The sequence below is a fragment of the Myotis myotis genome, unplaced genomic scaffold (genome assembly GCF_014108235.1).
Source record: "Myotis myotis isolate mMyoMyo1 unplaced genomic scaffold, mMyoMyo1.p scaffold_m19_p_25, whole genome shotgun sequence".
NCBI lineage: Eukaryota > Metazoa > Chordata > Mammalia > Chiroptera > Vespertilionidae > Myotis > Myotis myotis.
This window is the reverse complement of record NW_023416330.1, coordinates 1,345,401-1,373,395: the sequence shown is the minus strand read 5'-3', so window position 1 is coordinate 1,373,395 and position 27,995 is coordinate 1,345,401. Positions and strand designations below refer to the sequence as shown.

General features: G+C 61.3%; 1 protein-coding gene and 1 long non-coding RNA gene across 2 annotated transcripts; one reads left to right on the top strand and one right to left on the bottom strand.

Moving 5' to 3' along the window:
- Positions 1 to 155: 155 nt before the first annotated feature.
- Positions 156 to 9,391, bottom strand: SHH (sonic hedgehog signaling molecule). The gene is made up of 3 exons (XM_036356222.1): positions 8,564 to 9,391; positions 3,640 to 3,901; positions 156 to 946 (listed from the first exon to the last, which is right to left on the bottom strand). Exons 1-3 carry the CDS (start codon positions 8,870 to 8,872, stop codon positions 159 to 161), a joined length of 1,359 nt encoding a protein of 452 aa, XP_036212115.1. The 5' UTR covers positions 8,873 to 9,391; the 3' UTR covers positions 156 to 158.
- On the top strand, positions 6,968 to 27,995 carry LOC118679450. Its single transcript, XR_004975253.1, has 3 exons — positions 6,968 to 7,186; positions 8,699 to 8,906; positions 26,164 to 27,995. It is a non-coding gene; the product is annotated as an uncharacterized LOC118679450 (long non-coding RNA).

Genomic DNA, 27,995 nt, shown 5'->3' with positions numbered 1-27,995 from the left:
TTCCCGGGTCTTGATTTCCTTATCGCCTATTTTGGGTTGTCCTACTTCATTATTAATATTATTTATTATGATAATGAACGCCTCATTCCGTGCGCTTCCCCGTGTCTTCTGCTGTATCGCGCTGTTGCCCCCGCCCCGCCCGCCCGCCCCGCAGGCCTTCAGCTGGACTTGACCGCCATGCCCAGCGGGTGCAGGGCCTCGCTGTCCAGCAGCCAGGTGCCTATTTGGTAGAGCAGCCGCGAGTACCAGTGGATGCCCGCAGCCCCCCGCGCGTGCGCGGCCCCTGGCGCCCCCGGCTCGGGCTGGGGGACGCGGCCGCCGCCCCCGCCGTCGCCGTCGCCGCCACGGAGCGTGCGCACGGGCGCCAGCGCGGCCAGCAGCGCGTGCGCCAGGCGGAAGGGCGCGAAGGCCCTGTGCGCCCAGTTGTGCTCCTCGATGACCGCGTAGCACGACGCCAGCACCCGGTTGATGAGGATCGTGCCCTGCGCCGTGAGCGGCGCGTAGGCGCCCGTGGCCTCCTCGCGTAGGGTCACGCTGTGCACGGCGGCGGGCAGGAGCCGGCGGTCCCCGCCGCGCTCCGCCACCACGTACACGCGCTGGCCCGGCCGCACGCGGCTGGCGAAGAGCGCCCGGCGCCCCGGCGCGCCCCCCGGCGGCCGACCTGCGCCCGAGTCGTTGTGCGGCGCGACAAAGAGCAGGTGCGCAGCGGTGAGCAGCAGGCGCTCGCGTGGCTCCCGCGTCTCGATCACGTAGAAAACTTTCTTGGCGCCGTCGTCGCGGTCCAGGAAAGTGAGGAAGTCGCTGTAGAGCAGCTGGCCCCGGTCGTCGGCCGCCAGCACGCGGTCCCCGGGACGCAGGTCCTTCACCAGCTTGGTGCCGCCCTGCTCGAGGTGCACAGTGGCGGTGCCCGGGAAGCAGCCGCCGGATTTGGCCGCCACCGAGTTCTCTGCGGGGAAGAGTGAGAGGAAAGCGGTCAGAGGGATGAGTCGCTAGACCCAGGCGCGTGTGGGGAGGGGCGCACGCGTGGTGTCCCGCGCGCTCAGACGAGGATGCGCGCGGCTCGGAGAGATTTGGAAGGGCTGGTTCCGCGCAGACCTCTCTGCCCAAGCCCCACCGCCAGGGCGACAAACTTCAGATGCAGACACATTCCTTCAGGACTCTTTCAGGAGGCGGCGGTAAAGGTCGGCTAGCCCGCTGCTTCCTTCCTCCTTCCTCCCACCCGCCCCAGCTCAGCACACACCCAGCTTCGCCGCGAATTCAGAAGGTGTTTGCTCTCCACTTGGATTCCTCAGGAAGCCTCCTTGAGCTCACCGGGCGCCGGGGCGCGGCGCCCCCTCCAGCGCTCCAGCACCCGGCTACGCCGCGGGGACCCCTCACCCGCCCGCCCCCAGCGCCCAGCCAGGGCCCTCGGTGTCAGGAGACGGGGCGGGGGTGAAAATAGCTGCAGTAGTTGTAGCAACTGGACAAACATTCCAGAGCACCGGCGGAGGTGTGACACCCGGGCGGCGCGGATTTTCCTAGTGAATCCAATACAGGGCCCGCGCGGTCACCGCGGAGGCTGTGCTCACAGGGACGCGCTGGGCAAAGGGACACTTCCCTCTCCCCGCTCCCAGCCGCCCGCCGCCCCTCCCTGTTTGCTCAGGTGCAGCCCCGCGCCCCCCGCGGTTCACACGCGGCTCTCCAGAGCCGGCCTCACCAGCACTATTTGCACAGCCAGGCCTCTCTCCAAGCTCTCAAGATGTGTATTTGAATTTTAAATGGCGGGGCTGCGGCAGCGCTGGAAGCCGCCGGTTCTCAAGGCCCCTTGACGACGCGCTGTTTGGAGCCTCCGTCGCTCTCGGGGGCTCACTGTCCGAGGACAATGATCGGAGCGGCGGCGCGCTGGGGGCCGGGAGGAGGGGCGCGGGGCCCAGTCTTCTTTGCATTCCAATCTCTGGGATCATGCTTTTTGCAAATAGAGATCGGGAGAAAGAATCTTCCTGCTGGAATTACCGAGGGCTTTTAATCTTCTCATCGGTTTCTCCGGCATGAAGTGCGGGCCTGGCCGTGGGAGGCCGCCGCAGTCCCCGGAATGCGGCCCGGGGCGCGGGCAGCCTGAGTCGTCGAGTCGCACGACCCTGCTTGACACGCAGCGCGCCGCGCCCGGCCGTGTGCGCGGAATGCCAATGAGCTGCTCTGCGCGCGGGTCTGCTCCCGCGGGGCCCTGGGGCCGGATTGCCGCTGCTCATTTTCGAGGCGACCTCCAGGGAACACCCCCGCAAAGAGCACCCCCGCCAGGGGGACCCCACGGACAGGGGTGGCCCCAAGAAGTGCAGCCACGAGGTCCCGGGAAGGGAGCGCGGTTGACTGCAGGGTGGGGAGGGGGTCAGGGGAGCGGCAGTAGGGAAGAACCCGGCAGAAAGTTCCCCGCGGAGCCCCGCGAAGTGGAGGCGCAGTGCCGCCTTTCCTTCCTCTAAGGCGGGGACCCCCTCCCCAGCGTCCCTGACACTCCTTTTCTTTCTGGTGTGAATAGAAGCCACTATTTTCCTTACCTACTAAGTCTTTTTCTACTCACATCTGCTATTAAAATACAGCTTCGGAGAAACAGGCCAAACCGGGGCGAGCGGGGAGACACGGTTCCTCGGAATTCGGTGTGAACTGGTTTGCTAACTGCGCCCGCTCAGGCTACACGGAGGTGGGCGCCCGCTCAGGCTACACGGAGGTGGGCGCCCGCTCAGGCTACACGGAGGTGGGCGCCCGCTCAGGCTACACGGAGGTGGGCGCCGGCTCAGGCTACACGGAGGTGGGCGCCCGCTCAGGCTATACGGAGGTGGCGCAAACAGTCGCCAAGTTGGGACATTCGCGCGTGTGGGCGTATAGCCTTCCCGCCGGAGCGATTCCTTGCCGGCGACTGCGCGGGGCGGTGCAGGCCCGGGGAAGGGAAGCGCTCCCGGCCGACGCCGGCCGCAGCTGCAGGCTCCGCTTCCAGGCCCTGCCTGTGGCACGGCGAGCTGCTGCTAACGAGCCTGGCGGTGCTTCTGGGCTTGCGGCGTCCAGATGTTGGAAGTGGTGGCTGCTGAGTTTATTACTCCCACCAGGCCTCTCCCCAAGGGCTGTGCCAGTGAGTTAAGTTAGTTTAGAATCCGCAGGCGCTCGGGGGGGAGGGGAGAGGACAGGGGCCTACACCCTGGACACAAGTTCCTGTTCTGGGGCGGGTGGTGGAGGGTGGGGGACGGTTGATTTTTAAGCCCTAAATGAGAGGAAGGATGAAGCCAGAGCTGGCTAACAGCAGGGCTGCAGTCTCTCATCAGGAGAGTGTCCCCCATCTTTCTCCCTCACTCCGCCACCTCCAGTGGGCGCTCCAGAAGCGGAAGGTGTCTCAGGAGCCACATGCCCCCTGCATCAGTGTTCAAAGGACCTCCAGCCTTTGCAGCCTTAAATGGGGACTGGCAATGCCTGGCTGGGGACGAGCCTCACAGAGTACATGCCCACTGCAGAAACACATGCCCTTCTCTGGCCCTCAAGCCCCCTCCCTATTTCTTTTGCTTTGCCTTGAATCAGGCCACAGGGCACACAGGTGACATCTTGTGGGTGGATCTGGAGCTTGAAGATGGCGGTACAGAACGGGGGTGGGGGGTGGGGGGCGGGGAGGCCACTCACCTGCTTTCACAGAGCAGTGGATGTGTGCTTTGGATTCGTAGTACACCCAGTCGAAGCCCGCCTCCACGGCCAGGCGCGCCAGCATGCCGTACTTGCTGCGGTCCCGGTCGGACGTGGTGATGTCCACGGCGCGGCCCTCGTAGTGCAGTGACTCTTCAGAGTGGTGGCCGTCCTCGTCCCAGCCCTCGGTCACCCGAAGCTTCACTCCTGGCCACTGGTTCATCACTGAGATGGCCAAAGCATTTAACTTGTCTTTACACCTCTGCAGAGAGAAGGGGGCAGCGTGGACATTAGCATCTGGCCCACACCCACTTCCCCAGGCGGCTCAGAAGACTCCCTTGCAGACTCGGGGGGTGCCAGAGGTGAGGCCTGGAGGGGGCGCCGGGCTGGGAAAGGGTGTTTGCAGGAGGAGCAGCTCCTCTTTCGAGATGAGCTGAGGGCCTGTCTCCAAACCCTGAATGAGCAGAGCTCCTACCCCAGCCTGGGGAGCAGATGAGACTTTGGGGGGAAGAGTGAACTGTGTGTTTTCAGACAAAGGCTGCAGAACTTACCAGGGGTACCCTTGTCCATGCCTTGCACCTTCCCCAAGGTGTCCCCCACCCACTGCACCCCTTGCTGTGGCCCATTTCTCTGCACCTGTGAGGGGCCCCACCCTTCTCCCTGGGGAGGGCACACTCCCTCACCTGGAGGCCAGAGGGAGCCCAAGGTGCAATTTTGCAGAAATCAAGCAAAATGCACTACTTCTTAAAGAGCCCAAAGCCTCACCTTATCTTTGGACCCTCCCTCCTGCCCTAGGCCTATCTGAGGTGAGAATTAAGCCAAAGGTAGAGAGGGAGGGGGGACGCTGATAGTAGAGCTGAGGGTGGGCGAGAGCCAGCAGTGAAAGGCCCAGTGAGTTATAATTTTCAATGTGGCCGGGCGGGCCGGACGACAAACAGTCTTTATCTGAAAGCCGCATTCCTCGGCCGGGACTCTTTCCCCGGCTTGGCTGAGGGCTGGTCGAGCCTCTTGTTCTCCTTAACCTGCTCCCTTCCCCCTCTTGTTTTCTTGGCTCCAGCGCAGAATGGTGTCCGGCAAGTTTGAAGAACAAGCTTCAGAGGTGGAGGGAGGAGGTGGGGAGGGAGAGAGGCGTGGGGCGGGAAGTGGGGGATGGGAGTCAGAAAGGCCTGAGGCCAGGGAGCCCTTCGCCTTGGGGACTCTGCCTCCACCCGGGCCTTCGCCTCCCCCCCCCCCCACCTCCCACCGGGAAGCTGCCCGTGGGAGTCAGGAAAAGAGCAGGCGGGAGGCACAACAGGGCGCGTGGAGCTGGCGTCTCCCCCATCCCCGCATATTCCGGGTCCCAGAGAAGGAAGCAATAAAACAGCTGAATCAAGTGTGCGTTTGTGTGGCTGCGAACGCGCTGGGCGCGCATCCTGCTGCGGGCGGGGTGCGGGATGGAAAAGGAAGGACAAGGACACAGCCCTGACGGCATCCCCGAGAGGCCGACTCCCAGGGAGGCGCGCGACAGTTTCAAGTTGGTGTCTGCAGAGGGCAGGCTGGCCTCCTCCGGGCGCGCGGGCGCTCGGCTCCCCGCTGGACCCCAAGAACCGCGGGAGGGACTCCTCTCCTAAGCGGGGGGAGGGGCGTCCTTGCAGACGGGGATGTGATAGATTGCGCAACAGGAAAAGCCCTGTGTATTTGGCAGCAATAAAACGCAGTAATACGGTTGTAGAGTTAAACATACAACAGAGGGGGGAGGGCGGCCCTGGTGGCAGGTCAGCGCTTGCAGGTTTCTGGGCCTGACAGCCGTTTTCTTAAAAAAAAAAAAAATTAGGAGGGCAGAGTGTGAGTGAGGTCATCTTGAGGATTGAACGCGTTTTACATGAAAATCAATCCGTAAACTAAGGTCAGCCGGGATGCGGAGCGGCGGCGCAGGCGCACACCGCCTCCGCGCACACGCAGACACCCGGCGACCCGAGCCCCATCCCGCCCAGCTCCGCTCTCCTGGGGGCACGTGGAGCTCTCAGAAGTGCCCCCTGGGGCAGCTGGCTGGGGGCGGGGGAGGGCAGGATGGGGAGGACTCGGGACCACCCTCGCGCCCAGAGCTGCGCCACTCGGACCAGAGGTGAAGGACGCCGGCGAGGACGCAGGCCCAGGAAGGCCCGACTCGCTCCCCGCGCCCCCCCTCCCGCCCTTCCCGGAGCGGCCGCGGCCAAAGCCGGGAAGCCCAGGACGGTCATCAATTCACTGGGTCGTGTGCCGCGAATCAAGCCCGGCTCTTGTGCAGCCACCGTGAAGCCCAGCGGGGCCGCCGGGCCGCTTTGTGTCGCCGAGGCCCCGCGGTTCCCCACGCCTGAGCTCCCACCGCCTCCCCCGTCTGCGCAACCGCTGCGCGCCCGGCGCGGGAGAGGGACCGTCACCGCCAGCGGCCTGCGGGCTTCCCCGGCGTGGGGGAGGGGTGCTCCAACTTCAAAAGAGACCCCCTCCAGTCGGGGCACACACCTCCCCCACTCCGGAAAACAGACCCTTCCCTCAAATCAGGAAAACCCTCCCGAAGCCCACACCTGAGCGCGGTGCCCCAGGGCCGCCACGCACCCAGAAACCTACTCTACCCGGCGTCTCAGGCCGATGCCCTCGCGGCCCTCAGCCCGGCCCCTCGCGGGCCCCTGTCCCCTCAGAGCCCCGGCCGGCACCCCGCCTGGCACCCGGGCCGCAGGGACACGGCGTCTGTCTGCGCTCCCCCTCCGAGTTAATATTAACCAGGAGCTCATGCGTCCAGAACTGCTCTCAGAGTTCCACTGGGGACGATCTCGCCACGGTTGAGGGACTTGGGCGGCAGGCACATTAGAGAGACAGACGCACCGAGGCTCGGAGGGACAGGGGAGGAAGGGCACGCACCTGAGCGCAGAATCCAGGTGGTGATCTAAGTGAGGGGCCAGCGGGCGCGCGGGTTCCCCGAGGAGGAGCCCTAACCTCCTCGGGGCCGGGGAGGCGGGCTGTTTCACCCCTTCACCCCAGCCTTGCCCCTCACCACCCACGTCCTCCGCCTTTCACCCTGCCCCGCCCCCCCCCCCCTCGTGGAGTCAGAGCAAAAGGTAGGGCGGGAAGGGATAAACCAAGGGCACCTTCCAGGCTGCTCCCCAGCCACCCACGATTTTGGGGGGACATTTGTGGTGTCCATAGTGCGATTCGGGCCTGCCTCTCCCCACCCAGCTGGATGGTGGCTGCCCCTCCCCCGTCCTTTTGTGCAGGGACCGGGAAAAGCCACTGCCCAAGGAAAAAAGTATTTGTTTTCGTTTCTCCGTCTGAGGGAAGTTGACAGAAGGTCAGAAGTTCAAATGCTGCCAGCGCACGCGGCGGCGAGAGTGAGGGGGCGCTGGGCCGTGGGTCCCCAGAGGGCGCCCAGGCCCGGGAGGCGGCGGCCCCGGCACCTGCCTTCCCGCCCACGCGCGGGCGGCCCGGGCCGTCGGGGCCTGGCTTTGAGCGGAGACCCGGCGGCGCAGGGCGCGGAGGGGCCGCAGCCCGCCCGGTGCGCTGAAACCCGAGCCGCGGGATCGATCTGCCCGCAGTAAGTGGAGCCGAGTGCGTCTGCTGGGTGTGCGCCTGCTCCGGCCGCTCCCTCCTCCCGGCTCCGAGGGACCCCGAGGAGTCCCCCTCCCTCTCGCGGGAGCGGGGTGACCCGGGGTCGGGCCGGGCCGGGCCGGAGAACTCCCCGCCGCCGACAGCGCCCGGAGGCCTGCGTGGAGTTCACCGGCGCTGGCGCTGCTCTGGGCACCGGCGCGGGCGGCCGCACTCACGGTCCAGATTCAGGGTGGTTGGAGCAGATGAGCGAGAGCAGGGGGGGCAGGACCCTCTCCTCGGCCCCCTCCTCCCAGGCTTCGCGGCCGCCCCGAGCGGACGGTCCGGCTCCCGGCTGGGCCGGCTCGGGCCGGAGCGCGGGCCCCGGCGGCTCCGTCCCGCCGCCCCCACCCTCCCCGCACTCGCGCCCCTTCAGCGCCGCTCAGTCAGCTGCTCTGCGCTCCTAGCCCTAAAGGTAGGACTTGACTATTTTAATAGGGCAATAAAAAGGATGTTGACCTATATTTGCCAGGAAATCCATTTCTAGCTTTAGTTCTACGTGCTCGGAGTTTCAGACAGCCCACCCCGGGCGGGAGCTGGCAGCCGGCGTCTCCAGCGGCAGCGGCGAGGGAGAGAGGATGCAGGTTTGCCCGGTTCCTCTCTCAGCCCCTGGAGAGTCCCCGGGCGAGCGGGTTGCAAACCGGCCTGATGCGGTGCCAATAAGTTCTAAGTCCCTCCCCTCAGGTACCCGGCAGGAGCGTGAACGCACATCCTTAAAGAAATATCGATACATTCACACCCTGCCGGCACCACTGTCACCGCGGAGGCGCAGGGAAGCTGGTGACACGCCAGGGACGAGCCAGGCCCCTCTGAGCCCTGCCTCTGCTCAGCCGGTCTTTAGCCGCCGGCGGGGCAGCGGCTGGGGGTGTGGTGGAGGACAGCACGGAGGAGGGAGCAGGCTCTGAGAGGATGCTGAGGCCACATTGATACTGGGAGCTGGAGACACTCCGTGGTTATGGGGGATTTCTGCCCCTTCCCTCATTTCCACTCCAAACTTGGAAAGGGCAGACACTCCCAAAGGGAAAGACTCCCCAAGTCACCAGCCAGAGTAGAGGCAGGATGGCAAGGCCATCCCAGCCAGAGAAATCAAATCAGGGCCATCCGTGGACCAGTCTCCGGCCGCCTCCCCCACCCCCACCCCGAAGTTTTCAGCTGGACCCTTCACCTGCATTCCCTCCAGGAAGAGGAAGGGATGGCAGGTGGACAGGTGGGTGGGGAAGGCCGGGGAAGTCGCCTTTCTCTGCCCCAGAGCAAACACCCGCCTGGACTGCCTGGTCTCACAGAACCCCCTTAAGCCACACAGCCCGCGCCCGCGCTGGGCTTCTACCTGAGTCATCAGGCGGTCGGCTCCCGTGTTCTCCTCGTCCTTAAATATGATGTCGGGGTTGTAGTTGGGGGTGAGTTCCTTAAATCGCTCTGAGTTTCTCGAGATCTTCCCCTCGTATCTTCCACTGGCCCCCAGGGTCTTCTCGGCCACGTTGGGGATGAACTGCTTGTAGGCTAAAGGGGTCAGCTTTTTGGGGTGCCGCCTCTTCCCAAACCCCCTGCCCGGTCCGCACGCCAGCCCGGAGCACATCAGCAGCGAGGAGACCAGCAGCACCAGCAGACATCTCGCCAGCAGCAGCATCTCGTCCATGGAACCCAGTGACTTCCAAGCCGTCCCCGTGCAGGTCTGTGTGCGCGAGTGCGCGAGTGTGTGTGCCTGTGCGCCCTCCCTTCCTCGCTGGGCTCGCTGCTGGCTCCCTTGCTCGCTCTCTGCCTCGCTCTTTCTCTTTCTATAGCACCCTGCCCGCCACCCGTGCCGGGGACTCTCTGCCGATCCCCACCCAGACGGGGGCTGGAGCGGCAGGCTGCTGGTCGCTGATAACGGAGCACATCTGAGTTGGGGCGGGAGACAGCAATCAAAAGACAAAAAGAGTCTGATTTTAAATGGTAGCAAGCCTGGAGAGCTGTGCGAGAGGCTGTCTTCAGTACTATATTATAGCTGGCAGGGGCGCATCTGATTGGCCAAAGCAGCACAGCTTCGCTTCTGATGTTAACCCTAAAAAAGACTAGATTTTTTTTTCTGTTGCTGCTGCTGCTTTATTTTCACCTGAAGGCTTTGAGTTAAAAGGAAAAGAACAACACCTTTGCTAAGACAAGGGTGGGTGTGAGGGATGCCGCCTGAGCTCACAGTGACAGCAGTGACCCCCTGCTTTGTGCGTGTCTCCCGTTCCCCCTTCACTTTCCCCAGAATGGTAGGTGCTTCAGTTAAAACCAACTTAAGTTTTTAAAGGACAGCCTGGACCCCCTCCCAGCTTCAATCATCAAACAAGTATTCTCTCCAGTGTCTGAGGGGTAGAGCTGCCCAGAGCTGATTTAAATATTTTTCTGAGACTTTATTACGCAGTCCAGCTCTGACAGCATTTTAAAGACACAGGGTCTGCGTTTTCCTGAATCTTCCACATCCCTGGGTGGAGGGTCACCCTCACTAGCCACTACGGCAAGCATTGCTATTTGCAGGGCTTTCAGTGCCTGGGAGAAACTGGAAAATGCTGTTCCTTCTGCGTTCCTATCAACGCATTATTTTTAACCCTCTGAACATGGGCTGGAGGAGTGCGCAGGGGCTGGTACTGCGATCTGAATTCATCCTGCCGGCTTGGCTGAGTGCGTGTGGGCACTGCACCCCAGCCTGGAGGAGGGGGCCGCACCGTGCCTGTGAGGTGGGCGGAGGCCCATTGTGCCTGGGGGTAGCGGTGAGCGGGCAAGACCGTGCATACACCACCCCCACCATCTATCGATCCGGGCAAAGTGCAGGCCAGGGATGAGCTGGATGTGGGATTCAGGCTCCTTCCACGTTGTGCCGAGCTGGCTGTCGGTGGAGCCTGCGAGCCGGTGCTGGGGGCTGCGGCCTGAGGTGGGGCAGGGCCCAGGGGAGCAGTGTTCTGGCTGCAGAGGGCCTGGCACTCGGAGCCAGCAATACTGGCTATTTTTTACTATTTTCTTTCAGAAAATGAAGTCCTGTTTAAAGCAGAAAAATAAAATCAGAAACCCCGCCTTTTACAGGACTGTCCTTCTCGGCCCTCCCAGGCCACTCCTGCCAGGGCTGCTCTAGAGTAAGCCAGGGAGAGGGGCTGGGGCCGGCGCGCTGGCCCTGCGGTCAGGCCCTGGACTCCCTGGAGGCTGAGCCTCTCTGGGCCCAGCCCAACTCCATGGAGCAGCGGGAGAGGCAGGTCTGGGGGCTGGGGCCCTCAGCACAGTGGGTCCCTTCCAGCCGTCCATGCGAGCCCCCTCTCAGATGACCTTCTGGTGGGAGGTGAGAGGGGACCTGATAAGAACTGAGCACCATCAAGGCCTTCCCCAGGTTGACCCCAGCCCTCACCCCACCTTTTTGCCTTTTGTGTCCTGACTGGTGAAGAATGCCCACTCCCAGCCAGGTGGGCAAGCAGCCCCCGTCGCCAGGGCCTGCCAGGTGGACGGTCTGACCCAGCGTCCTGGCTGCGTATCCCCAGTGGGAACAGACACAGGAAGGACACTCGGTCCTGGACGCTGGAGGGTCAGCCTGCTTGGGGTGTCACCGTGCAGCAGCTCATGTGGATGCAACACCACTGGGTGGGGCGGGGCTTGAGAAGCCCCTGGGGACTCCAGCCTTTCCCTCCCCCTCTCCCACCTCCACTCTGGGTCTGGCCTCCTCCCAGTCCTTTCCCAACCCCCCTCTTCTTTGCTCTCACACCCTCCCTTACAAACCCAGGCACAGGCAAGGGGCGCAGCACCGGGTGCCACCCTGCAGCCCCAGATCAGGGACCCCATGTCACCACCGGTGCGCACAGGTGGGGGAGGTCTGCGCCCCAGGGCAAGGGGTCCTGCACCTGTAGAGGCCTCAGATGCGCCTGGGGGGCGGTCGCCTGCACGGAGCCAGAGCGGACCTGGGATGCCTGCCCCTCACTGCTCGTGGCCTGGGGACTGGCCGTCCTCAATGATGAAATAATGATGCCCCTCAGACCCGCACTGACCCTGATTTCTGAGGATCTTCCCTGTTGGGGGTGGGGGTGGATCTGGACAGAACTCCACTGCAGTTTGTATTTATTGTCTTAGCAACAGGGGTGCCAGCCAGGTCCCCCGAGAAGGGGAGCCCCTGCCCTTTCCTCCCCACCCACTTCCCGGACCCCAGACACCAGATGGCTCCCTCCTTTGTCTTCCCCCTTCAGACACTTCGGTCCCTCCCCACTCGGGTCAGAGGCTCTGAACCCCACCTCTGCCTGACCCCAGGTCCCCCCAGGATTTGTTTCTCATTTGCCTGGGCTCTTTCCAGGGTCAACTGCACACCCCCCCCCCCCCCCCCCCCCCCCCCCGCACCCTGCGGAGGTGGCTGCTGACTTCTGCCCCCACCCCCAGGAGGCGCCTCTGCGCCCTGCTGCTGGCCCCACCGCTAGATGGCCTCCTGACTCTGCCTCTGGCCGACCAGCGGCCGGAAATTCGAGCAGCCGGTGGGGAGGTTCCTGGGAGCGGGGTTAGCCCATTCGGGCCGCCCGCCCACCCCTCGCCCACTTCTGTGGCCCCTCCGTCCCCCTTGGGGGCGGCTGCCGCTGGGCCCTGCAGTGGAGCTCGGCCTCCCGCCCCAGCCAGGGGCCACACTCTCCCTGGCTCTCCACTCCTGTCCCTGGGGCTTGTGTCCCCTTCCCCAGGTCCCCGCCCTGCGATGTCTCTTCCTGGGAGCCCTTCCACTCAGCCTCTTTCCACCCAGTCATGGCTTCCCATATCTTTCTGATTTTGTCTACTTTTGGCAAATTGAATACCTGGGCCTCCGTGCCTCCCTGTGACCGCAGCCAGGGTCTCCCCGGAGTTATGCAGGGAGGTGCCTTGGGGGTGCGAGTGTCCACTCGGGGCCACCGCGTCCCTGTCCTGTCACGCTTGGGAGAAGGCCGCCAGACACACAGACCTCTGCCAGCGAGGGTCTCCGTGGGGGCTGAGCCCAGTGACAGTGCTTCTCAGCAGAGCATAGCGCAGAGGGGCACTGCCAGGGACAGGAGGGGGTGCCCGCCACACGCTGCGCCACGCTGGGGAGGACCTGGCACCTCCCCGGCTCGGTGACTCTCGGACGCCCTGCCCGCCGTGGCACAGGTGACAGCTGAGGCCCTCCCTCCCTCCCGAGCACCTGTGGCTCCAGCGCCCACTCGCACTGGTTCTGCCCAGCACACCTGCGGCGTGTCCCGTGCACCCACCCCAGGTGCTGTGGCCCCCGGGGGATGTGCTTGTCCCCAGGACCGGTCTCCTTCTAGCTGACTTTTCTCCTCGTCGCCCCACCCTTTACCTCTCCTTTTACCCAGAGCAGGCGCTGACATGGTGACCTGGCGCGGGAGACGCCCACACACAGGACGATGGCGTGTCTGGTCCCGTGCACGGCCGAGCAGGCGGGTCGGGCCCCCTGTGTGCTGTGGCTGAGGGTGCAGGCTTCCTCGCTCCAGACCGGCCCCTGAGCTCAGGCCAGCCCAGTGTAAGCTCGGCCTCAGGGCCTGTAGGTGCGCGACCCCGTACGGTCCAGGGAACCTCGGCCTCATGTGAGTGGGTCAGGAATGGCGCTGTGGGAGGTGGCTCACGTCCAGGAAGTGAGGGACAGACCTAGCTTTTCTGGTCCCAGCTCCTGTGTGCCCTTCCCGGTCTCATAGCTGCCTGGGCCCAGTGATGACAGGTGCCCGGGGCAGCAGCTCGGTCACCCTCATTGCGTTGGGCCACCTGGGACCCTGAGCAGGAGAGAAACCCCCAGCAGCGCCTAGTTGCCCTCCCCACAATCCTGTTGCCGGGGGACCCTGTAAGCCCACAGCATTAGGGACTGGGGAGGGTCCCTGTCCTCAGGACACCCCTGTCCTCAGCCCCCCCATCTGCCTGGAACGCCTTTTGCCCAGGAGGATCTGGTGAGGAGCCCGCTGAGCTCCCCATGGGGCAGGAGGGAGTGCGGGGGGGGGGGGGGGCGGGTAAGGAGTGACCATGAGTTTCTGATTCTTTCTGAAGATCAGGCATGGGGACACAGTGAGGTGAGTGTGTGAGTGTGTATGTGCATATGCATGCATGTGTGACTGCGTGAGTATATGTGCCTATGTATATGTATGTGCATGTGTGCATATGAGTGTATGTATGTTTGTGTGTGTATGAGTGCGAGTGTATGGATGTGTATGTATGTATATGACTGTATGTTTGTGTGAGTGCACGTGTGACTATGTGTGTGTATGACTGTGTGTGTGTATATGCGTCTATGTGTGAATGTGTATATGGGTGAGTATGCATGAGTGTGACTGTGTGTGACAGGAGTGAGGACAGAGCCGGAGCAGGGCAGCAGGGCAGGCTGACGGCTCAGAGGGCCTGACATGGGGTCGGAGCAGCAGGGACTCCGGAGGGGGGCTCAGGTCTCCTGGCCCACAAAGCCGGTCCAGCTGGGAAGACTTGGGCCCTTGTCACCTGCTTCCTTCCGCGGGGGGAGCCCTGCCCTGGTCTGGCTCTTTCTGCCACTCCTTGGCAGCCAGCAGAGCACTTAGGTCATTTGGGCAACTTCTGTCCAAACATTTTCTTAATAAAAAAGGAGATGGGAAGCTGACATGCAGGAGCAAAGCGAATCAGGTTTGTCCATCCATCTGGCGTGGCCGCAGCTCCATGCTCGCCAGTGCCTGGGGCTCCTTCTGCACAGCAGCCTGGCACCCACCTCTGCCCTCTCCCTCGGTGACAGGATGCCACCCGCGGTCCTTCCCTTCTGAACCCAGATTCCCAAGCCCCTTCAGGGCTGCATTTTCTAGAAAGACCTGAACTTCTGTGCACGGGCACAGACTACTTGGAGGCTTTCCCCGGCATGGTATGTTTGTGGTATGTTGGCAGGGAGGGTGCTGTCTATGCGTGCACTCGGAGACCTACAGGACCCGGGGCCAGGGCTGGGACCACACCTGACCTGTTCTATTCGCCAAGGGAGCTGGAGCAACACGGCTCTTCCATGCTGAGAGCCGTGTCTGAGCCCCAGAGCAGGCAGATACTTAAGGCCAAAGCAGTTGGGTGTGAAATTATTCAACTGCTTTAAAAAAAATACATTTTTAATTGATTTTTTATTTTAGAGAGAGGAAGGGAGAGGGAAAGAGAGAGAGAGAGAGAAACATGGATGAGCTGCCTCCTGCACACCTCCGACTGGGATGCAGCCTGTAGCCAGGCAATCGTCCTGACTGGGAATTGAACGGGGACTTCCTTGTGCATCGGCCGACGCTCAACCAACTGAGCCACACTGGCCAGGGCTCAACTGTTTTTAAACAGAGTGGGGCTACCATGGACCACTTCTTTCAAGAAGGACAAAAAGGGCATTCAATCAAACTGAGTTCATTTAAATAATTTTACTTCCTGTGGAGGCTCTGTTCTGCCTTTGCCAGCAGCCAGTGGGGCAGAGCCACGGCCATGGGACCTCTTGGGACAGATCCCAGTACATGTGTGTCCCTTACTCTGGAAAGTGACCGCTTAACCAGTTTCATTTAGTGTCACACACTGGCTCCTCACACATAACATTTCTGTGACTCTGAGTGTGTGACACGCGATGTGTGTTGCCGGCACAGCAAAGCTCTGAGGCCGGGGCAGGCCCGTGGTTTCGGTTTCTCTCCGTGTGACAGAGGAGGAGCCCGAGCTCTCACGGGAGGTCGAGGGACGGTCCCAGAGCTCCTGCCGCCTCTGACTCTTCTGCCGTCCTTGCCTCCGCTGGCCTCGGACTCCCCGCCAGTGTGCGCGCGGCTCCTGGAATCAGCTCTTTAGTGGCAGCCTGAGCCGCTGGCAGGTCTCGGGCCCAGGCCCGCCCTCCCAGGGCATGCCTTCCTCCTTCAGAATGTCCCTTCGGCTTCTACCTGGAGGCGAGCCCTCGGGCCTGGGCTGTCCCCAGAGAAGAGACACATTTAATTGGTGTCTTCCCTTGGGAGAGCTCCGTGGCGCTTGTTTCCACAACGGGTTGGGGGCCGGTGGGGGGGTGGAGGGGTGGGAGGCACGGAGAGGTGGGGGGCGGAGGAATGCTCAGAAATACCCAAAGGTATGAGTGAGCAAACTCCACGGCCTCTTCTTGGCCTTTCGGAGTGAGGATGCGTTGCCCAGAGCGCACAGCCCAGCAGCCGGGGTCTGCCCTCTGTCCAGCAGTGCCCACACAAAGCTGCCCTCCAGGATCATCCCTCCGCCCTCCCACCATGGAATCCGTGGGGTGCCCGGGCCAGGCCCGTAGGCCCAGCAAGTGTGAGCTGCCTGGCTTCCCTGCGCGTCTCCACCGTGGGCCGCCCTGAGTGCCGTGTCCGTGTGCTCCTGCTCGCCCCGATGGACTTACTCTGGTCTCCTTGTGCGTTTTAGGCGAAGGAGGGCTGGGGTGGGAGGCAGTGCGGTGGCCAGAGCTCATCGCCGGTTCTTAAAATGCGGCCACCAAAAGGCAGGCAGAGCCATCCTGTCAGGGTGCACGAGGCAATGGGCTTGGAAGCGATGTGAAAGCTGCCTGCCAGCGTGCTCACATGGCATTTTGATTCAGCTATTAATGAAGAAGTGGGTAAAAAGGAGACAGGCACCTTGGGCAATGACTCTATAAAGGAGGCAGTAAAACGTGTAATTAGGCAAATCGAATAAGGCATGGCCACAAATTTCAGCTATTTAGTCACATATCATTTCCCATTACTTTACTGTGTGTTTAAACGAGGTCTGCCTTTTTATAATCCGCTGTTAAAACGACAGCACGGCAGAGGTGCGGTTTGCTTTCGAACGTCGCTGGCTCACGTCTCCGGGCCCCGACAGGCGTGGCGCGGTGTCTTCTGATGGGAAGGGAGCCCTGGAGCCCAGCAGCTCGTCCCGTTCGTTCAGGCGCACGTGAGCCAGGAGCACCTGGTGCTTATGGTCGCTGTCCCCGTTCAATGTCAGGTAGCTGCGTTCCTTTAACAAGCACAGATGTTTTGCCCGAATCCCCTGTAATGTGACAACTAATCCATCGGTCACCTTTCTTTGTAGAAATAATCAATTCTAATCAGTAATTGCTTTTGGGCAGTAGTTCAACCCTGCTGTCATCTTTTGGCTCCCAGCATCGTAAGATCCTCAGAGCAGCTCGCAGGGCCAGGAGCCGGCGCTAATATGGTATTCAAGGCCAGGCCGCCTCTCTCCCCGGGCGGCGCCATTCGCTTGGTAAGTGACGCATCATCCCCAGTTCTGTTCTGAGTCCTGCTGCACAGAAATGTGTCTCCAGAATGGCAGACACCTGCGTGTCTGGGGCAGGTGCCTGCCTTCGTCTTCGGAGGGCTGTTGGGCGCCACGTGGACACCACCTGGGGTTATTACAGCCACTTTCCTGGGAAAGGTTTTCTGAGGAGGAAGGAGGAGGAAGAGAGCTGGCCTTGGGTCAGAGGTAAAGTGAGAATCTCGCCGCAGAGCATTCACACCTGGATCCTTATCTCCGTGGTCCGGTCCAGTAGGGGCAATGGAAGGACCACAGCCCCCGAGGGGCCCTGCCCATTTCCCCGTGGCCTCTGTGGCCCATGGAGCTGGGCTGCTGTCCCCCCTGGGGTGCTGGGGGGGCTCCACTGTTAGGTTCTGGCTCTTCTGTTGTCTAACACGGCCTTATAGTTCTCCACCTGGAGATTTAAATACCTCGTGTGTCCCACGTCCTCAGAGACACAGCCCTTACTATGTCTCATGAAATGGAGGCATGTGTCCCTGATGTCCTGTGGGTGTTGGTGGGCAGAGCTCTGTAAGAATGGTGGATGGTTGTCATTGGAGCATTAGTGACAGGTGTAAGCCAGGGGTGACCCTCACATACTCTTTAGGGACTTTTAAAATGGCGACAATTTTCTTGAACCCTTTTCTTCTCTCTCTTGAGATGGGCTTTGTTAAAAAACAACCAGGAAACTGTTCCTGGTACAAAGGTTTCCAAGACATTTGTTATGAAGGAATAAAAGTCCTATTAAAATATTTATAAATCGAAACAACCCAGAAGCCACACGCACACTCAGGCCTTTCAGCCTTCTAATCTGAGAGCCAGATAAATCATCGTTCAGGGAGCAAAGACGAAAAGTCAAAACACACACCGAGCGCTCAGAGGCGGCCAGGGAGGCAGGGAATGCGGCTGGGACTCGGGCCTCACCTCCGGCCGCGCAGTCAGGACATCAAGGAGCCCTCCGTGTTCCTGACTCATCAGATGAGCAAGCAAACAACAACTCGTTTGATGTCATCTCTGTACTCACCGTTGAAGTTCAGAATTTCAGGAGGAAGTCGGGGCACCTGCCCAGCCCCTGGTTTTACAGATGGGGAAACTGAGGCTTGGCTCACGAAAGTGCTCACAGCCAAGGGTTGTAATGGGCAAAGCCAGACCGAGCACACACCTGCAAGCTCAGGCCCGAGGCCAGTCTGACCCAGCCCCGGGTTCAGGGACCACCACTCCACTATGTCCTGGGTGCTGGTTCACTTCCTCTGTCACCAGTTCATTTATTTCACAAACATGTAGTCAACGCCTGTGCAGAGACCATCTAGTGCAGCGGTGGGCAAACTACGGCCCACGGGCTGGATCCGGCCCGTCCGGCTGTTCTATCCGGCCCGCGGAGCCGAAAGAGCGGAGGGTTCTCTTGCTCTCCCCTCCGCTCCTTCACCAGCAGCAGCGTTAACATGGCAACGTCGGGAAACACGGCCGCAGCTCCTTCTTCTGAGTCCAGTTTAAGAACCCATTGTGGCCCTCGAGTCAACAAGTTTGCCCACCCCTGGTCTAGTGTGTCCTCTGGTCCAGCGTGTAACCTGAGCCTGGCCTCGTGTTCAGTGTGGGAAACTTCAGCTGTGATCAGAGACGTAATAAAGGCAGAGCCCCAGGAGGCCTTGGGCTCTGGGCCTGTCTTACCCTCCGGAGCCTCCTAACCACACCTCAAGGACCCTCCTCCTTACCTGGCACCCAGCAGGTGCTCACCTGTGGCTGCCATGGGCCCACCCCTTCTCGAGCTGAGGGGCCCCTTGATCGGTCCCTTTCCTGTCGACCTGATGCCTCCGTTCTGACTCAGCCCTCGCTCCCAGAGGTGCTGTGTGGGTGCGGGTCAGCAGGCCCAGGCCCTTCGCTGTCCACAGCGACCTGGGTGTGGCCTCGCAGAGGGAGGCTGTCCAGAGCCCTCCGTCGTGGTCAGTGGTGGCACCTGGCCCCCCTCCTGGGTGCTCAGCCCTGGGAAGGGGTGGCTCTCAGTGTGCTGGACAGAAACGTCATGCGTGGAGGGGTCCAGGTCCCCGTCTCAGCTGGCAACCCTCCAGCTGGCCCAGAGCCTAGGTCCTCGCTCCCCCTTCTGCCCAGGATGGGATGGCCAGGGTGAGTGAGGCGCTGAGACCTCCCTGGCGCCCATGGCATGGTAGCTGTCCATGGTTCTGCAGCCCAGGCCTCTCGCTCCCGTCTCGGGGTGAATGGCAGACAACATCAGAGTGTACAGTCGAGAATTCTCAGGTCTGGGACCTGCCTGTGGAATTGAGTTAGTGGAGGCTGCAGGGAGCAGGGGACTCGAGGGGGAGTGTGGGCGAACCAGCCCGCGGAGCGGAGCTTCCCCAGCCTGTGGGGGCTTGTTGCCCCTCAGAGCTCCTCCTTCATCCCAGTGAGCCTTCCTGGCAATGTCGAGGGGAGGTCACAGCCTTTCCCTGTCCCCGAGGAGCGAGCTGAGTCTCGGGCGCTCCCAAGAGAGGCCGCCGGAGCAGAGGTCTCCCTGCCCCTGCGCCCAGATCCACTCCTCCCAGTGCCCTGCTGGCGGGCCAGCGTCTCAGGTCCTTGAAGGCGCACAGGGTGGAGGAGGTGTAGTCCTGTGATGCCAGGCGTGGAGGCTGTGGCCACCCACACTGGTGTGTCACCTGTCTCATAACCCTGAGCTTCTGAGTGACCCCACGGAGGTCCCACCCCTTGCCCCAAACCTCACAGCCGTGCACCCCAGGAAGAAGGGCTGTCCACCACTTCCGCTGGGTTAGAAGATCCCCAGGCCCCTCTCTTGCTGCTCTCATGGCTCCTGACCACTGACACCAGAGACTCCCACATCGGAACAGTTGTTTATGGTCTGTTGTGGCTCCCAGGCATTGCAGCTCTCTGGCTCTACATCGCTCATTTCCTGCAGAGATTGAAATGGTCTCTGCGTTTGCTAGGTCCTCATGGGAAACCCCACAAGGCCTTTCAGACACACACTGACTGTCTGTCTAGACTCAGTCTGTCTCCACGGCAGCTTCGTGGATTCAGATCACATGTAGGAACTAGAAGAAGAGCGCCAGAGGACCCTGGTCCCCGGGGAGCGTCCCAGGTCCCCGCTCAGCTCCACAGAAAGTAGCTCTGGCACCCTCGTCTGCCGTCCACCTTCTCTTGGAGGTTTCTGGCTCTCGGTGACCCTGCTGCCAGCCCCAGTGGTGAAGGTCCCTGGAGATTGTCTCATGAGGGGCTGGACAGCAGTGAAGCAAGGGCAGAGGTGGAAAACCAGGTGCCTGTAGTTGTCCCGATGTCTCCTGCCCAGCCTGGGCCCCCACTCAGTCTTCTGGCCTGGGCTGGGAGAGGGTCCCCACTCCTGGGCCCTGGGTGTGGGCTCAGGCCAGGAGAGGGCCTGCTCTGCTCCTCTGAGCTCTGGGACTCAGGGTGGTCACTTCTCGGGCTGTTTCCTTCATGGTAGAGAGAAGAACGGGCCTGTACTGTCCAAGTGTCTGTGTGGCCCGGTGGTGCGTGGGGTGTAGTGAGATAATGCACATGGAGGTTTGACCAGAGCAGCAAACCGGACACACGGAGGCCGCTCCTGCCGGCGCCTGCACCGTGCCTGGCCGGGCTGTTCTGATGGATGCTCGCACGCACACGAACCCATCGGGCTGCCCTGCTCATCCTTGTCGCCCACTAGGGAGAGGATTTCATTCAAAGTCAGTGTCAAAGCCTCACAGTCTGGGAGGTGGGCAGCAAACTGTTGTTCGAGAAGTCTCAGACGGCACTTACGGAAACGTGTGTGGCCTGGACGAGCAACCCTGGAGTTCACATGCAGAAGCTCTGGGTGCTTCTGGACTGTCATCTAAAGTAAAGGGTTAACGTTGCTGAACAGCAGTAGAAAAACATGAGTTAATGGGTATAGGTCCCTCGGGGTTAAGCTTATGTCTCATGAAATTTTCCTAAACGTCTGGCACCCCTATCAAGTGCCATCAGGCGGCACAAACAAGCGAACCCAGGAGACGGAAGTATTACGCGAGAGCCTTTTTGAGAACAATTGTTTGGCCGTGGCTGGCGTGGCTCAGTGCCTAGAGCGTCAGCCCGAAGGGTTATGAGCTTGATTCCCAGTCAAGGGCATGTACCTGGGTTGCAGGTTCGATCCCCGGCCCTGGTTGGGTGTGAGTGGGAGGCAATCAATCAGTGTGTCTCTCTTACATCAATGTTTCTCTCTCTCCCTCCCTCCCTCCCTTTTCCCTTCCTTCCTCCCTTTCACTCTCTCTATAAATCAATGGAAAAAATATCCTCGGGTGAGGATTAATAAACAGCAAAAGAATAATTAGGTTTGTTTGGTGACTTATTTTTGGAGGATCTGTGGGCTTATGGCTGTGATTCGGACCTAGAAATGTAACCAGTCAGTTTTCATTGACCAAACCATTTCAGTCCTGGCAGTTGTACTGACAGAGATGCCCTTTGTGGTCATCTGAGCCAACGGCTGCATCTTTGCAGAAAAAGGCTTCAGACCTGCACCTCTTCCGTGGGGAGGCCGTGGGCCGGGGAGGCAGAGGACCTGGCCTTGAATCTCAGTGTCACCAAGAAGCAGAGCATCCCCTGTGCCCTGTGGTTCAGGTTTCAGAGTCCGACCCACAAGTTTATTTCATGAGCACCTGAGCGCCGGGCCGGAGATAGGCCCGTGGGTCCTCGCAGAGGTGCAGTGAAGACACGGTGTGTGATGCGCCCTCTGAGCCAGCAGGCTTCGCTCGCGGTGTGCAGACGGTGGTCACGGTTTGAGGGTATGCAGATATGCTACACCAAGTCAGGCACTCGGTGCTCTATCCGTGGGCTCCAGGGTCTCAGAGCCGCAGGCCTGGGGACCCATGGGTCCCTGTGTCAGGGAGACGGAGCACATCAGGGGCTGAGCTGTGGCCTCAGGCCTGCTCTCGAGATGCCATTGCCACAGCCGGGGTGTTTTCACGGTTGCATCAGCGACGCTACCAAAGAGGAAATCTTACTTCACTCACTCACTGACTATACACAAGGCTGGGCCTCGCTGGCAGAGGTGCTGTTTACCTGGGGGCCACTCTCCCGCCTCGGACCAAGGCCGTGGCAGCTCTTCGCACTGACAGAGGACTCCAACCCCAGGACCCTTTAAGGCTCACACTCTGGACTGTGCTCAAGGCTGGGGTCTGAGCATAGGCAGATTGGGGTCTTTGGGAGCCTTTTCCCCAGGAGGCGGCACCCCCCTCCCCCCCACTGGAAAGTTCTGTGCCTCTGTCCCTTGTGGGCCCATGAACCCAGATGTTTACAGAATCTGTAACCGTTTCCCACTCTCAGTCCCAGACTCGTTAAGTGTATGTTATGTGTGTGTGCATCTCTGCCCAATTCAGGAAGGTTCTGGTCTCAGCAGCGCCGAGATAATCCAGAACCACCCAAGGTACCCACTGGGAGACTCATTGGCTCTTCCGAAGGAGTGAGGACGAATGCTGTCCCAGTGATACTCGTAGGCACGGACTGTGGGTGTGTTCACTCCACAATGGCCTCAAAACAAGTGTGACACACATGTGCATGCACACACACAACACACATACACCAGTGTATAGGCACACACATGCACACATGCACACACAAGTGCACACATATGGATGCAATCCCAGTAAGGAAGCCAGCTCATATGACCAGGCGCTCAGTGGCCGCCCTTGCTGCTGCTCACCTCGCTGCAGTCTGACCTGGTGGGACTGGTCACCCACTGGATGTGGCTTCTGGCATCTCTGGTTTCTCTGAAAAGGGCGTCTGCCTTTGGAGAACAAACATCGGTCACTTTGAGAATATCTGAAACACGTGCGCTCCTGATCGTGCGTAGCTTTCGGGAGGCGCGATGGTGTGCGTGGACCTCGTGTGGACTACAGTCAGCCTGTGCTTGTTAGCGCTGCCATTCGCTGTGGGTGCCGCCATTACATGATGGACGGGGCCGGCCCTGCGGACGGGGCTGTCATACTGTGTCACGGGGCTTGCTGGCCCGAGAACAATCCCTGGTCTCTGGACTCCACTGATGTTGAAATTTTCTGCTCTTCGCTGCCACTCCCATTCGTGCTTTCCTATGTCACCTGGCAGGCTGGCCTCCAGGTGACATGACTTTGGGTTTGTGCCCGCTTGGCCTGGCTTCCTTTTGGAGCCATTCCTGGCCTGTGGCCCAGGCCCGGCCCTCCCTGCGAGGTCCCTGAGGGGCCACCTGCTCTTCCAGGGAGGACGGGAGGGCCCCGCGAGGAGGCCTGGGCTCCGGTGGACACTTGCATCCCCACCCAAGGTGCGCAGCTGTTTGTGGGACCCTGGCCGCGCCGTCAGGAGTAAAGGCCACTTGGTCATCAAAATGGCCTTTTGTCTGTTTGGACAAGAAGTTAAACTGTATTGGTTTCCCCTCCTTTGTCTCTAAAGCTGTTGCTTTTTCATCGCCTCTGAGTCCCTGGCAGCTCCGGGGCTGGCGACTGACTGCTGCTGATGAGACACGGGGAGTCGCCGGCACAGCCTCCCCAGGCCCGCCCGTGGGGACGGTGGCTCGGCGGGCACTCAGGCAGGCTCCCTGGTCCCTGCCCTTCGCTTTTGAGAAGGAACATTCATGTTTACTCCCTGAGAACTTCACGTTGAAAGTGAACGTGTGAGTTCCAATCACCGTCCAGTCAGCATGGTGCTGCCCAGGGTCATAATTAGGTCCTCCCCTCCCCCACTTTCCGTTTGCTGTGGAACTGTCTGCAGCAGAGCAGGAGGCGTGGCGGTGGCGGCCTTGGCCTTCCCGGGACAGAAGGTGGCAAGTGCTGGGCGTCCCTGGGGCTGGGGATCTAGGACGGGCGGCCGTGCGGCCCGAAAGGAGTTTCACCTGAAGGATGGTCAGCGCTGAGCGGGCAGAGCGGAGGGAGAAGCTGCGGGATGGGATGCAGGAGGCACATTCGGAGCCTTTTCCTGGCGGCTGGGCCAAGCAGATGCCCCACACCCGCTTCTGGTGACCTCTGCCCCCAGGAAGGTGCAGGCGCGCCTGTGTGCGTCTCCAGGTCACAGCCTGGGAGCTGCAGGGACCGTGGGCAATGACAGTGCCGGGCGGTGGCGGGGGGTTGGCCTGTGCTCAAGGGCAGGACAGGGCCCTCCTGTGTCAGGCCTTTGTCTCAAGACCCCAGCCTCGGTTGGAGCTGAGCAAACGTGCATGGGATGCAATAAGCCTGTGATTTGGAGGGACACGGGACTGTCCCGCCGGCTGGGCATCGGAGGGCAGGCAGCAAGGGTGTCCTCAGCCTCGTGAGCATCAGCACCCCTCCCAGGCACGGGAGCCGGCGGTCACTCGCTGAGGGGGCGTGAGGCAGATCCGGTGCCCAGGCGAGGGGCCTGCCGGCCTGGCAGCTAGCTCCTGTCCACCTGCCCGTTCCCGGCCCTAACTCACCCCTTAGCTCAGGAAAACTGGGGAGTCATCGAACTTTGGAACGGACCCCCATACTCCTGGTGTGGGCATTGGCCACACAATGGGCGGCTCAAGGACGTGGGCTAGAGGGTGCCCCTGAAGACCTCGCTGGCCCTTGTTGCTGGTGGTGGCTGGGGGCCCCTGGGTGTGCCCCTGCTCATCCTCACCTCACACTCCCCGCCCTTCCTGCCCTCTGCTTCTCCCCCAGCTCAGCTCAGCCGGAGGAGCGGCCCTGGTGCCCTGGGTGGGAGGTACGAGAGGTTCCTGAGTGCCCGCCGCCGGCCCGCCCTTGGCTGCCGCCGCCCACTGCCACCTCCCTGAAAGCCCAGGGCCTCGCATGCCCATCAATGATTAACCACGGCCTCTCTGGGTGCCCCACTCTGAGGCCTGCCCCCCGTGCCCCACTCCGAAAGGCAGGATGGGCTCCAGGTTCTCCATTTGGAGGCCCAAGAACCTCTGAAGGAAGTTACTTAATAAGTCTCCCCAACATGATCCATTTCTGGGGTCCTCATCCTGATGGAGGGGCACCTGGGGCAAGGCCCCAGAGACCTGGAGAGGCTGTACACCATTTACATCAAGGTTCAGGGTGGTGGGCACCCAGCACCCCAGACTCCACCTGCCGGGATGTCTCTCCAGGGGACATTGCTGCTCCTCCTCGGAACGAGATGTTTTCTGGGTGAGGTCACATTGCCACCTCTCAGCTACTGGCTTCTCTCTCTTCCCGGGCCCTCACTCCTGTCCCAGCTTTGGTCACATTGGTCCCCTCCTCTCTGCTCCCCTCTGCCTACCCCCAAGGAGACTTTTTGGGGTGACATGGGCTGACCAGACCTTGGGCAGAAAGGCCAAGGTTAAATTCAGGGCTTCCACACCAGGAACTGTCTCTACTTTCTTTGGGGGGGCTGCGCCCATGCCCACAGCATGACAGCCAGAGAGAGCCAAGTTCAAATCCCGCTCCTCCTCACCCAGCTGTGTGGCCTTGAGTGCGGCACTTAGCCTCTCTGAGTTCTTTCCACACTGCTTGGTGGCCCTTGGCCCAGCTCCATGCTGGCTGCTCCTGGGACACGCAGCAGACCACTCGCCCCTGCCCCGCCCTCCCTGACAGGGGCCCTCCTGCCCCTCTCCCCGGGGATGACCCATCTGTGGTCTGATGTGGGCAAACTGGACCCGGGGCCAGGCTGGCTGTGGGATGTCACCAGCTAAGGGACATGAGGCAGAGTCGAGGCCGCGCTGGAGGGAGTGACCAGGCTCAGCATCCCCTCGCAGGCTCAGGAAACACCGACGTTTCGAAGGTGGCACCGGCTGTGGGGCTGGCGTGGGCTGCTCTGGCAGGGGCAGCAGATGCCCTGCCTTCTGGGCTGGTTGTCGCTTCCGGCCCTGGGTGCGCTGGGACATGGGAGGCCCTGAGCGAGGGCTCCTGTCCAGGGAATGGGAAGACTTTAGAAGGAGGAGAGAGCCTGTTCCAATGACCTCATCCTGCCACCAACTTTCAGTCTCCAAAGACAAAGCTGACGTCAGCTCATATTTGCAATCATTTTTCCTCTTTCCTGCAAAACGGCCCTTTTGCTGGGACAGCACTTGGCAGCCAGCCCCGCGTGGGCTTGCCAAGGCCCAGCTCCATCAGAGTGCGTTCCTCAGTCACCCCCGGGAGGCAGTGAGGGGGTGTCCCCACATGTGCCACCACAGGGCGACCTACTGGGTCGGGGCCTGGGAGGCGCCTCCTCCAGCTCTGGCCCCGAAAGCAGTGCCCGGGCTGCTTCTCAGTCAGAGGGTCTCCTCCAGCCACCCCCGTCGCTGGGGTTCCTGCTGGGCTGGTCTCGCCACCAAGCGGAGCAGGTAGGCCCTGCGAGACCACGGGAGGAGGCGAGGCCCCCAGGTGTGGACAGCGGGGTCTGCATCTTCCAGGGAGGAGGCGGGGCAGCCAGGCCGGCAGCAGGACGCGTGGCCAGGGTGCAATGACAATCACACGCGGTGGAGTTCCTGCTCAGAGCAGTGACTCCAATTTTGATGCATCTGTCTTTCCGGTTGGCACCTCTGAGCAGCCCTCAGAAAGCCCTACAAACAGTGGGTGGTTAGCCATGCCATTCTGCCGCCCCCAGCGCACCCCTAGTGCCCGTGGGGAGAGGGGTCCGCCACACACCTGCCCAGGTCTCCAAAGTCCACCGTTGCCACACGCTGCATGCCATCGCCGTGCCAGTGACCTCATTCATAGCATCGCAGTCAGGTTGATTGGAGACACGCCACATCCCACCTCAGTGGGGGAGACCCTTCCCACCGTTCACTTCAGTGCACCCCAAAATAGGCATGGGCCCCTGGGCCCCATTTCACCTATTGAAATTCCGGTGTTCTTACAGGAAGGACCATCATCATGGAGCCGACAAACAGTTCTTGATGTTGAGCAGGGAGACAGCGGGCTCGTCAGGGGCAGCTTCTCACGGAAGTGCAGTTGCAGCTCATCTTCGACTGGCACCTCTCGGAAACCTCCACCCGCCATCCACGAGGAACCGAAGCCCCGGGCACCTGTTTACCGAGCAGAGGGCGTGGGCCCTTCTTATCTAGTCACCTGTCAGAGGCCCCCGCGGCCGCTTGATGCCAGCAGCATTGATCTTATTACTCATACTTTATACATGAGAATGCTATTCTTAAAGAAGGCAAACATTTGCTTTGCTGAGCCATTGTCTCGCCCCGCATAAACCTCTCACTCTTGATGTATGTCCATCGATTGCGGTTCTCGCCACTGTTTCACACAAGAGGCCTGCGGGTGATGACTTGCAGGGTTACCTGTGACGGGCCCTAAACCCATTTACAATTAAGGAAAAGTTAAATGCAAACTTCAGCTTGAAAATGACTTAGATTTTGCGTGATGCCAATGTGGAGGGCGCAGCCCGCCCTCCCACATGGTTCCCGGGGGCGGCCCACCGCACTGGCTGGAAGGCTCTGGGTCTCTAGGGTCTGGGCTTGGATGGCTTGGTCTTATCCATCATCTGAACAGGGTCCCACCTCAGGGCTCACAGACGGTCCCTCCTGAGCTCCAGGGACAGGGTTCCCACCAGCAATGGAGCCCATCGTCACTGCTCACCGCCCCTCCCCAGCCCTGCCCCCAGGACCAGATGTCCTCATGTCCTGACCACCGCACTCGGACCTGTTCCCCGGACCTGGCTCCCGAGACCCCTGCACACTCTTCCCCAGCCGCCCGGCACGGTTCACCCTGTGCAGAGCCTGGGGCGGGCCTGGGAAAAGGGTTCACTCGGGGGTGGTCTGAGGAATCAGGGGAGAGGAGGAGGATGAGAGACCGGGCAAGGGAGAGCAGGTGTCACTGGGGTTCGACGGTAGCCACAGGCTCCTCTTGAGGACAGACAGGACTCCCAGTCACCCTCACCCGGGGGCACATGCCCACAGCTGCCTCCCTGTGTGCTGGGAACGCCCCTCACTGGCCGTGTGAAGTGGGGGACACCCAGACTGCAGGGGAGGCCGAGAGGCCAGATCTGCCCCCTGCTCTCCCGTCCGCAGCGTCTCTGGAGCTGCCGGCCGGCTCTGCCCAGCTCTGCTCCCACAGGCCCGCCTCACCCCCAGGCGCATGCAAGTGCACTCACTGCAGCCCCGGCCCGGGGTGCTCGTAGGAGATGGTGATGATTTTTACAAGTTGGCAGTCCTTGTGGGCTTCTCCCTCCTGCTGAAGGGACAGTGATGACAACAAAGGAACGAACCCACACCTGATGGATCCCAAGGGGGTGACAGCACGGAAGATGTTTCCACAAATCCTGCAAGATGAAGGTGGCCAGAGCCACCCTGCGGGGTGCTGGCGTGCGGCCACCTCCGTCCCCAGTGGAGCGGGTCTGAGTGGCCAGGCAGACTTCTGAGCTGAGGCTGGAGACAGATAGCTACCGTGTCTGTGTGTCCAGGGCTCTCAGGACTCTGCCCCTCGCCTGTCCCCACCCCCACCCAGCACTATCCCAGCTCCCGCCAGCAGCGGGAACAGGCATCTGTAATGACATGGCTGCTGGCGGAAATTCGGAAGAATGCCTTTTTCATGTGGGAGAGTCACCCACTGCCAGGGGATCCTGGCGGGGGACCCATGAATAAGTCAATGGGACCAGACCACTTGTCTGAAGGAACAATCTCCATGCAGCCATAATCATGGAAATGCACTCAATGTTTTAAAAACATTTATTTATCTTATTGAATG